This window comes from Tamandua tetradactyla, chromosome 26 (genome assembly GCF_023851605.1).
Source record: "Tamandua tetradactyla isolate mTamTet1 chromosome 26, mTamTet1.pri, whole genome shotgun sequence".
Taxonomy (NCBI): Eukaryota; Metazoa; Chordata; class Mammalia; order Pilosa; family Myrmecophagidae; genus Tamandua; species Tamandua tetradactyla.
The window spans coordinates 6,549,541-6,561,549 of NC_135352.1; the positions used below are offsets into that span (position 1 = coordinate 6,549,541).

A 12,009-nucleotide genomic window follows, 5' to 3' on the forward strand; every position below is an offset into this window, starting at 1 on the left:
TATATTCCGGATTGTCTGTTCAGGTAATGGTTTCTTAGGCATTACTCCAAAAGCATAAGTAACAAAAGAAAAAAATTGATAAATAGGACTTTCTTAAAATGAAAAACTTTGTGCCTCAAAGGACTTTGTCATAAAAAAAAAGGACTTTGTCATGAAACTGAAAAGAAAACCTCCTCAATGGGACAAATATTGGAAACAATGTATCTGAGAGAGGGTTTATATGCAAAGATCTTCTATAACTCAACAACGAAAAGTGGAAAAAAAAACATAATTGGGCAAAAGAATTGAAGAGACATTTTTCCAAACAGGATTTAAAAATGGCTAAAAAGTACATGAAAAGGATTTCAACATCACTAGCTATTAGGAAATACAAATCAAAACCACAATAAGACACGATTTCGCACCTACTAGAATGGCTACTATTAGGAAAACAAGGAAAGGATGTGGAAAAATTGTAACATTCATTCATTGTTGGAGGGAATATAAAATGTTGCAGCCTCTGTGCAAGACAGTTTGGCAGTTCCTCAGGAAGGTAAATATAGAGTTACCTAATGACCTGGCCACCCCACTACTAGGTATATACCCAGAAAAATTGGAAACAGAGATGTGAACAGGTATTTGCACAACACTGTTCATAGTGGCACCATTCACAGTTGTCAAAAGATGGAAGCTACCGGAGTGTCCATAAACTGATGAGTAGATGAACAAAATGTGGTATATACATATGATGGGAAATTATTCAGCCTGTGACAACATGGATGAACCTTGGGAAAAGTTCCTTTGGAAAAAGATGGTGGTGATAGTGGCACATTATTATAAGTATAATTAACAGTGATGAATTATGCATGTGAATATGGTTGAAAGGGAAAGTTTTGGTCATATATATCAGCAGAATGAAAGAAGATAAAATATGGAACTAATATACTAATATGGCACAGTGAACCCTGTGCTATGGATGATGTACTGGAGTTAATAGTACAAGTGTAAGAATGTTCCTAAATGAATTATATTAAACATATGACCATAATATGAGGTGTCAATAATAAGATGGCATATGGAAAAAATATATACTTAATGTAAACTATGGGTTATAGTTAATTGTATTATTTTTACATTCTTTCATCAATCGTAACAAAAGTCCAACCCTAAGGCAATGTGCCCACGATAGGGGGATATATGGGACACTGTATTTTTATATGACTTTTCTGTAAACCCACAACTTCTCTAACTAAAAAAACAAAATGATAATTTAAAAATATTATGCTAAGTGAAAGAAACCAGACACAAACTACTACATATTGTATGATTCTACTGATATAAAATGTAAATATAAATAAACCCAAAGAGACAGAGTTAGATTAGTGGTTATGAAGGGCTGGGGAAGGATAGAGGGATTGAGAGGTGACTGCTGAGGAATGTGGGATTTTTCTTTTTTTTGAGTAATAAAACTTTTTTTTTTGTATGCTGTGGTTACATTCTTTTTCCTTGTGACTTTCCTGTTATTGCAGCACCATTTACTGATTTCTCTTTTATTTTGGGGGGGGGACGGGGTAGCACATGGGCTGGGAATAGAACCTGGGTCCCCGCATAGCAGGCGAGAATTCTACCACTGAACTACCCTTGCACGCCTGAGTAATAAAAATGTTTTAAAATTGATTGTGGTGATGCATTCACAACTCTGTGAATACTCTCAAAGCCATTGATTGTGCACTTTAGACGGGTCATATTGTATGTGACTATATCGCAATAAAACTACTTTTTTAAAAAAAACTGCTGAGTTTTCTCAGAACTAACACAAAAGTTAAATTCCCAAAACTAGCATAGAATTGTGTGCAAACACCCTCTACGGAAAGTTCTACTAAGACACTCAACCCTGAAAATCCAATTAAACCTCTAGCCAGGCATATCTGACTTCAATTAAAAATAAAGCCCCACTTACACCTTACCCATCCCTATAAGAGCAGCAGGGCTCTGCTCTAATCAACAGAACCTAGCAACTTCCTTCTGTCTGTTTATTAAATTGCACTGCCAACTCCCAGGCCTCCAAGCTGCTTTTGCAAACTTGGGATCCTGAATAAGGTGCTGTCAACTGTAACCTGACTCCAGTGTGCGTGTGTGTGTGTGTGTGTGTGTGTGTGTGTGTGTGTGTGTGTGTGTGTGTGTTTTGCATGGGCAGGTGCCAGGAAATGAACCCAGGTCTCCTGCATGGCAGGCAAAAACTCTGCTTGCTGAGCCAGGGTGGCCCACCCTCCGATGTGTTTTTTGACACGTTATTCTGTCTATCAAGTAAAATAAATCTGTGACAGATTTCTTAATTTTCTATCTACACCCATTCTTCCTTCCCATTTGCTTGTTTAAGCCACTGATAATTAGATATTCTATTATACAGCAAAACTCAACCTCTAACTATCACAATGACCATTGAAACTAGTCATCAGAAATCAATCAATAGATGGATTCTTAAAGTATTAAGAGAGCAACAATCCATCTACCTGACATTCCTCATAGGCAATAAATACACTTAAGAGAAAATAAATCTTGCTTATTAACTTAATTTTTTCAGGAATTTAAAGCCTGCAAGTGGTTCCTATGCCAGACAAATCCCTGAAACCCCAAGGTACCAATCTTCCCAACAACATCTATCAGTTTCATTGCTTTACCCCACAATGCTGAAACTCCTCTTCAGCATGAAGAAGTCAGAAGGGTGATTGTCCAGATATCCCTGAAGAATGATTAAATGAGAGGGTGGCATGGTAACTGACAAGTTAGGATTTAACAAATGATTATGACTACTGTCTCATTATATAGTTATTTATTTTTAGTTTCTATTGTATTAAACTAGCTACAAGGAGATACCAGAAATTGTTGAACTGTAATCCGGTAGCCTTGATCTTTGATAATATTTGTATAATTATATAGCTTTTATCTTGTGAATGTGTGATTGCAAAAACCTTGTGACTGACAATGCCCTTATCCAGTATATGAGTGGCTAAGTAATAAAATAAAGACAAGCATGAGAAAAAAAAATAATATATAGGTCAGGTATATGGAGAAAAAGTACTCTTATGTAAACTATGGACAATAGTTAATAGTTCTATTTTAATAATCTTTCATCAGTTGTAACAAAGGTACCTACTATTAAAAAAATAGTCAAATTACAAAAAAAGTGCTATCATAAATTGTAATAAATTTTCCACACTAATGCAAGTGTTGGTGGTCAGGTAGTATATGGGAATCCTATACTTTATGCATGGTTGTTCTGTAAACCCACATCTCTGATAAAGAATTTTAATTAAAAAAAGAGGAAGTGAGACAGAAATGTTGGGGAAAGAAAAGCTGGGAGAAAATACACCAATCAAGTAGAAATAAAAAGAAAGCAAGGGAGTCAATGTCAGATACCAAATATTATATCATGAAAACTTTCAACCAAAAATACTCTAAATGGTACAAAAAAGGATATTTCATATTGATAAAGGTTACAATCAACCAGTATGCTATAGGTAATTTTATATATTAGTTGACATCATATAAGAATACACTATTTAAAATCCACGGGACAGCCAAGAAGCATTGAATAAAACTAAAAACTTATCAAAGAAGATTTTGACATATCCCTTTCAAGTATGCAGCAAAAAATTGAGGATATGAAAAATATATCCAACAGATAGTGCATGTTCTTTCAAAAGTCCATGAAATAGTAATAAAAATTGATTATGCTTAGGCACAAATAATTTCTCCATAAATTCCATAAACTAGAAGTTATAAAGGTAGTGACATTCTTGGACCATAAATTTCTACGAAAGCAGAAAAGATAGTTCCTCTACCCTGTGTTAAACCCCTGGGAACATAAAAACATTCAAAATTCCCCTACGTAAATCTAGACTCAAATAAGAAATCTAAATTAAAATTTAAAGCAGCTAAAATTAAGGACAGATTAGGCATTAGTAAAAATAGGAATAAATACATCAAAACCTATGAGAAATGGCCAAAGAAGTACTAAGAAAATTTTTATAAATCAAACTCAATTAAGTGAAACAAACAAATATTAAACAAGGCTGGTGTACAAAAGAGGATATTGAAATCAAGAAGGGTAAAAGATTATATATACATATATGCATTTATGTACCTAAATATATGAACTCTACAAGATCAATTCTACACACACACACATGCAGGCATGCATTTATGAATGCCTATTTACATATATTGTAAATAGAGAATTTATGAATAAAACTAATTTTTCATGAGCCCAATTGAATATACAAATCTTTAACAAGGTTAAATGAGACAAAAAAAGACATTGTCTAGCATATGAGGGAAGAAGGGCGTGAATTAGGAGTAGAGAGAGAGGGGGAAAAAGTTCCTGTAATCAGAGGTAGAAGTTAATCTTGGGCTAGTCAGAGACACTTTCAAAAAGTGACTACAGTAGCTCCTTTTCCTTACAAAATCTCCTATGTCTTTGAAAAAAAATTCATGCAAACTAAGATGGTTATGTTATTTATTGCCTAAACACAAATACTTTTAAGAATGAAAGAGACTTTATTAACAATTACACCAGAACAAGTGGCACAAATCTGGTTTATGATCATCCTACTTAAAATATATAGTGACATGTTGATCCAGTAATTGCTGTTTAACACCTCTAACCAATAATGATAGCATGAAGAGATGATGTCACATTTGAATTATTTGGGCACATATAGGAACCTTTTAAAAGGGCGTCTGAATTTCCTGAGACCATAAGGCTCTAAATATTTCAGAAAGTTTCTTCTGGATTGACCTATCATTGCAATTGTTATTAAGACACAACAGATCTAAACAAATATATTACAGACTGATAATTATTAAATATAAAAAATAGAATTTCATAGAATATGCATCCAAGAGATCAATCTTTCCAATTAATTTATGCATCTATGAATATTGGTTATTGCTAGAATGGTACAGGGTTCAGCATCAACGTTAGTTATTTTATGTGTTAATAGATACAAGCACTGAGATGCCATGTTTATAAAAATATTAATAATATTTAATGATTACATATGCTAATTATATAATGGACATGTATGTTGTACGGTTTACACATATCGCATATTAACTCGTCATCATCACAACATGTTAACTCCATTTTCAATTATTAAGCATTTACTTATCAAAAGAAACTACTTGTGCATCCTGATTTGAAGATAGAATAAGAGTAGACTGAGCTGAATTTGGATCTAACTTTGCCTCAGAGTGGCCTTTAACCATTCACTTAAGCATTTTCCTCAAAGAACTGCCACAAGGAATAACATAAACTTTATAGATACAACTTATGGGAGGAGAAATAATTGTCCAGCCTAAACACCTAAGGAAAATATAGCTGACAATATTCTTGCTAAGCATTTGAAAGGATTTGAAAGAAAAAAAAATGATAGCAGTCATTTGCCTCTGGGAAAAGAGGTATGGAAGAAACATTTTAAAAATATGTAACTTTGATACTGTTTTTGTTTCCTAGACTTCTCAAATAAATGCCATAAAATAAGTTGTCTTAAACAATGGGAATTTATTAGCTAATGGTTTTGAGGTTAAAAGGAAGTCCAAATCGAGATGTCATCAAGGTGATGCTTTCTCTCCAAAGACGAGTTCTGGGGCTGGCTGCTGGTGACCCTTGGCTCCTCAATCACCTATCCAGGCACATGGCAGCCTCTCCTGGTCTCTCCCTTCCCTTCCTGGTTTCACTGATTTCAGTGTCTTGCTTTATGTCTTTTTCTCTTTGTTTGACTTTCACTCTTTCATAGCGGATCTAGTGATAGGATTAAAACCCATCCTAATTGAGGTGGGACACACCTAAACTGAAGTAACCTCATGAAAAGGTCCAATTAACAATGGACCCCCAGCCACAGAAATGGATTAAATTTACAAACATGTTTTTCTGGGGTACATACAGCTTCAAACCATCACAGATGCTTTTAAAATTTTGTAGCATTTGCATATATCATCCATTCAAAAAGATGATTATATTTAAGTAACATAGGTTAACATTATACACTATTTCCTGCTAGTCTCTTCCTTATTCATATGATAAAAAAATCTCTAAACTAAAACATATTCTTATACTATATATCAAAATTCTTGATGTATTAAGTATAAAAATGAAATAATGAAAGGAAATGAGAAAAAAAGCATAGATGATTATCAACTCATCTCAAGGTAGCAGAAAAGGGTTTTTCCATGCATAAACAATGGATGTTAAAGAGTGACTTTTCCTAGTATGTTTTATGTTTTAAATTTTCCCCTAACAAATAGCTTGCATTAGAAAATTGAACAAAAAAAAGGGGGGGGGGCGAGAATTTTTAAAATAGTCAATTCTCTCAGCATTATTTTTTCCTATTTCCAAATGAATTGAGATGTTTCTTTTTGTCCATCATTTAGTTGTTCTGTAGTCTAAGGTTGATAACTGACGCTGCTGCTAAGGACTTATTTATTTACAGAAAGGATTACACATTTGCAGAGAGGATTTAAGCCAGAATACAAAGGCATCAAGTGCTAGATAATCCCTGAAAAATAAGAGCTTGAGAAGGCAGAAAAGCAGAATTGGACATAAAAGTTGTCTAGAATGATGCCCAAAATAGATGCACTTGGCTAATGGTAAGCCATAAATCTGGTTCTACACAAACATTCTAGCTAACAAAACAACAGAGAAACATCGTCAATTACACAAATCACAACACAGAAAAAAATATGGAAAAGAACAGATTAAAATTTCTCAGAAATAGGATAATGCTTGGAGCTAAAATCAGAAGGAAATTTCTCCAACCAGTTCCTATGAAAAAAAAAAAAAAGACCTGTGGTAGACTAAACAAACCTACAGAGTTGATCAATAATACATTGTCATGTTCAAACTAGAAGAATCTCTATTAGGCATCCTCCTTCCAAGAGAATCTTTTCTTTCCATTTGATTGCTAAACTCCCCCTACTCTTTCTTCTACCTCTCTTCCTCCTATTTCTCCTTTTCTTTTTCTTACACAGGAGTGTTGGCCACGTATTCGCCCCCAATGTGATAACGGCATTGGTCTGTAGATTTCTTTTTTTGTTTGTTCTCTTGTAGATTTTGATATAGACACCTTGCCTTCATTGAAGAATAAAACCAATGCTTTCTTTCGTTCATTGTCTGTGCTCTGGAATTTTGTTTGACATTAGAGATAATCTACTCCTTGAAGATTTGGTGGACTTCATCTTAACATCAAGTATTTCTCTCATGGGGGGAAGGTGCCCAAAGAGTGATGATGATGAGATATAGGTCTTTTTTTTTTCCCACATGGTCAGGCACCGGGAAACGAACCTGGGTCTCCAGCATGGCAGGCGAGAACTCTGCCGCTGAGCCACCGTGGCCCGCCAGAGATATAGGTCTTTGATTATTTCTGTTTTTCTTCTAAACATTTTCTTTCTTTTAAAATCAGATTTGGTAATGTACATTGTCCTAAAAAAATCTCCCAGATTTTCAAATTTAATTGCATTTACAACTTTTTTTTTTTTGCATGCTGTATGGTGGTGTCATATTTCATTCTTTCCTGGTTATCACAGCCCCATTTGTTAATTTTTGCTTGTTTTTTGTTTTGTTTTTGGGGAAGTACATGGGCCTGGAATCGAACCCAGGTCTCCTACATGGCAGGTGAGAATTCTACCGTTGGGCTACCCTTGCACCCCTGCATATACATCTTTTAATTTCATTTTTATCTGAATTTAAATGTTGCCTCATTCCAACGTTCTATTTCATATATTGTGTATTTTCTTTCTCTAGGACAGAGGAATATTTTATTTTATTGCTTGTTTCAAATAAATGCTTGCTTTAAAAATCATTAAATTATGATTTTATCTTTGTTAATTCATTCTGCTTAGGTTCAATCTGTTTTCTTTAACTCTTTGAATCTGATACTGAATTCATTTATATTATGTCTTATTTATCAAAATAAGTATTTAATGCTATGCATTAAACTCAGAGCAGCTTCATTCAGTTTTACAGGAGCATGGGATTAGGTGGTATTTTCTTTATCTCTTCCCTCTAAATATTGTGAAATTCCATTTTGATTTATCTTTGACTCAAGAGTCATTTAGGGAGAATTTATTTATTTTTTAATGTTCATGTATAAGGACTGTGTTTAGTTATTTAATTTTAGGGGGCTTACTTATTAATTTCCATATTACATCATTTTGTTCAGTTAACATTGTACTTCATATGTGTTCTAATTGGGATTGTTTTCTGGTAGTCTAATAAAGACAACTTTTTACAAATAGTCCATAGACACTAGTAAGTTAAATTTCTGTTTGCAAGGTATAAAGTTTGATCATTTCAATCAACTTATTTGTATTAATTAAGCTACTTTGGCCTTTATGCTTATTATTATTATTTTTCTGTCTATTTAGTGTGTCTTTAGCTGAGATAAGTACACTAAAATCATCTGGTTCTGATGTGATCTTTTCTATGTCTACCTTTTTTTTCTTTGTAAATTTTCAAATCATCTTGATTTTTCAAATCAAATTTTATTAATCATCTTGAATCTATATTTCTGGTATTGCAATATTCATGACATTATGGCTAGCCAAGCCATAATGAATTTTCACATTCATCATAAAAGTTACTTGGCCTCATTTAATATTTTTCTCCTAATTCAAACCTATCGGATATTAAAATTATGCTCCCAATTTCTACTGTCGTTTTCCTGGTATGCCTTTGACAATTCCTTTATTTTCAACCATTAGTGCTTTTTGAATTTTAAAATATATTCAAGCTCTGTCAACCCCATGCTTAGAAGCCCTCAATGACTTGTTTTTGTGTTGGTATAAAGTTATTCCAATAGAATAACCTGGATCCTTGCTGGGAAGGACAAAGCATGCAAAGCTCTCTAGTCCCTTCTCAGTCTTCCCTCTCCCCTGCTCCTCCCTTAGCACATAAGCCTCCTTTTGGTACTTGCAGTAACCTGAGCTCTGCACCTCCCAAAGCTCTTTCCTCTAGCTGGAACCCTAGTTCCCTGCTCTTTAATTTCTGCTTGTTTAATACCTGGTTCTTCCTATCTCCATTCAGAACTCAACTTTCCAGGTAAGTCTTCACTGGGTTGAAAGTTGATACTCAATAACTGCCACTACCCCCCAAATTCTCAGACATATCACCCATCTTTCTATCTTAGCATTGATCCTATCTGAATTGACTTTATTTATTTATAGACATATTTGCGCTCTCTGCTACACTAGTACAGGTGCCTGCAGCACCCTGTCCCCCAAGTGTTGGGCTCACCTCGGTGGTTTCACCAAAGGATCATTAGTGTCTCAACGAGTGTCTGCCCTGCATGCAGTGGGCAAACAATAAGCATCTAATTAAAGAAAGAGGGAGGGGAATTAGGATGGAAGGAAGAGACAGAAGGAAGGAAATCTGTATCATTTTGTTCTCTTCTCACCCTTTCATTAAAACATCACTTGCTTTGGGTTGGGCTCCCACTGAGAGCCTTCGTTGTATCTTATGATGCTGAAGTTACTCTAATGTAACCTTAATTTCGTGTCTCCTGGCACTCGAACTACATAGTTGTCTGCTATGACAGGCTAAAAGAACAAGTCATCCATCATGAAAGAGGCGATTGGTTCATAATCAGTGAGCATCCCTTTTGCCACCATACCCTGAATCCAATGCTCTATCATATATGAATATTTCAATGTCATATGGATGTTAAAAGTTCACTTCTGTCTCAGCCCCATGACCTTTCATATTGCATTCCCAGTATTATCCTCACACAAACAAACATGGATTTGAACATTTAGAGTTCCTAACAAAGAAATCCCTGATATAGTCAAAGATAATCACGATACCCTTCTCCAACAGGTCGCCCACAGGGAATTCAGAGGAAGAGATGAAAATTAAAATGTCATTACCTCAAAATCCCCATCTTACTGTGCCTCCCATTCTCTGTTATCCAAGCAGAAAAGGGAAAGGCACATTCCCTACAGTTTTAATGAAAGTATTTTTACTCATACACTTGCGTGCAAGCTTTAGAATTTAATTATACACTGAATTAAATAAGACTAACTAGAAAAGAGCTATGTCTTTTTTTTCCCTACTACTTACGAGAAGGAGAAGTGGAGGATAATCTTACAGTACACCTACTTACTTCTACCACACGACCATCTGATGGCAGCATACCCCACACTGCAGATTCCAGCTTCTGTTATGTTTCGAGTCAAACTATATTACTTGAAATAACACTGAGGGCAATGTTTCTTTGGAGAGCATCTGCTATTTCCAGACAATGGGATACAAATATTTCCACGACATAGTCTGTTCTCCCAAAGACCTCACAGTGAACTGGGGAACACAGGCACATACACAGATAACTTTAATAACCTAGAAAGTATTAAATGGCTGTTACAGAGGCTTAGAGGAGGAGCTCTTAGCCAAAGCTGGGGTTATGGTAAGATTTCCCTAAGGATATGATGCCTAAACTAAGTTTTAATAAGCCGGAAATACCTAGGGAAAACTGGGAAATGAAAAATATCATGGAAGGGCAAAAAAAGACTAGTTTGTAAAATAAAGAAAAGAAGCAATTGGCATCAAAGGAGAGGAAATGTTTCTAAATATCTGGCCAGATTAATTCATTCAATTTCAGATTCTTTGGAGCATATATTCTGCACCAGACATCATCTAAATGGTGCGAGAACAAAATATACAAAACCTTTGCCCTGACAAAACTTACCATCTAGTGGAGAAGCTGACAATAAATATAGTAATTATATTCACTCTAAAGAAAAACAAAGCAGAATAACAGAGAGAGTGGTAGACACAGGGAGAAAGGGACTGGGAGGGAGTCATATTTTAGATAAGGTTGGTATGGAACCCCAGATGATAAAACTCCAGATGATATTTGGATGATAAAATGATGTACACTGACCTGTGCATATAAATTTGGCCAAAGTTAGTTAGCAAACTAACGGTGAAAATTTACTTACCAGCACTTGCCCCACGAAAGTCTGTGCCGAAAGCAACATTTCTATACGGTCACGAAAGGCTCCTTGGAAGTGGAATCTGTTTAAATATTTATTTTGGATGCTATTTTGTAGGAATAACTCCTATAAGCAAAAGAGATGAATTGAGAGAATGAGATAGGTCTCAGGGAAAGAAATTTGTCTTATGTTGGTGGAGTCTTTATGTTGATGCTATCAGCCAGAAATCACTCCCAGCCCAGTCCAACCCAGGGAATCCTGAATTTGCTTCTGCAATATTTCATAAAAATGAATTTGACTGTGTTTACATTTTACTGCACAGTTTTCTGATCCCAAACTCTGAGATCTTCAGCCATCCCTTCCTCATCTTTTCAGTCTAAAATCCTTCAAGCTGACGCTATTTTAATCACTAGGATTGGGGAGGTATGCATCTTTCTGCTTTAGTCGTAGGTGTCACAGGGCATAACGAAGCTCTTTTTTACTTCAACTACAGCTGTGTATTATTTAAGAGTTTTATTTCAAACTCTTAAGCCAGTATCTGGATAAGAGATCATTATTCTCCTCACCATCACTAACCGGATGTTAGACGGCAATACCAACCCTTGCAATAGTCCCTGGGCATGTTGAAGTACATATATTTATTTGCATTTGAGGTTGGGTGGCATGTGCAAGGTGCATATGAATTTATGTGTTGTCATATGTAATTCAATGCGTTGTGTTACTGTTGTGTCAAGGTATGTATGCATATATAGGTTAAATGCCTATGCATCATGCATAATGAGTTATGAAAGTAAGGCTGAAATTGATATCTTGCTCTCTTTCACCTCCCTCCCAGAACCTAGCACAATTTTAAAATTCAAAATAGAGGTAAAGACATAATGTCTGTGATGTTGTTCTCAGAACAGTGACTTCTGTTTCCAGAGCTGGCACGCATCATCACAAAATGTTGTTCCAATGATTAGGAGTGAAAGAGGGGACCTGGCTTTGTACTTGGGGCTCTGGAATGGAGGCCTGGGAACCTGTTTACCACCCAAGTAAGGT

The 12,009-nt window shown here is 35.2% G+C and overlaps 1 protein-coding gene across 5 annotated transcripts in view; it reads right to left on the bottom strand.

Moving 5' to 3' along the window:
- The window catches only part of KCNU1 (potassium calcium-activated channel subfamily U member 1), a 163,577-nt gene that overhangs the window by 148,810 nt on the left and 2,758 nt on the right, over positions 1–12,009 (bottom strand). For all 5 annotated transcript variants that reach the window (XR_013169158.1, XM_077144622.1, XM_077144620.1 and 2 more), the window contains exon 2: positions 10,975–11,094. Coding sequence is in view for 4 of the 5 variants with exons in the window: in XM_077144622.1 (XP_077000737.1) it covers positions 10,975–11,094 (120 nt within the window). In the remaining variant the exon portion in view is untranslated. The remainder of the gene's footprint in view (positions 1–10,974; positions 11,095–12,009) is intronic.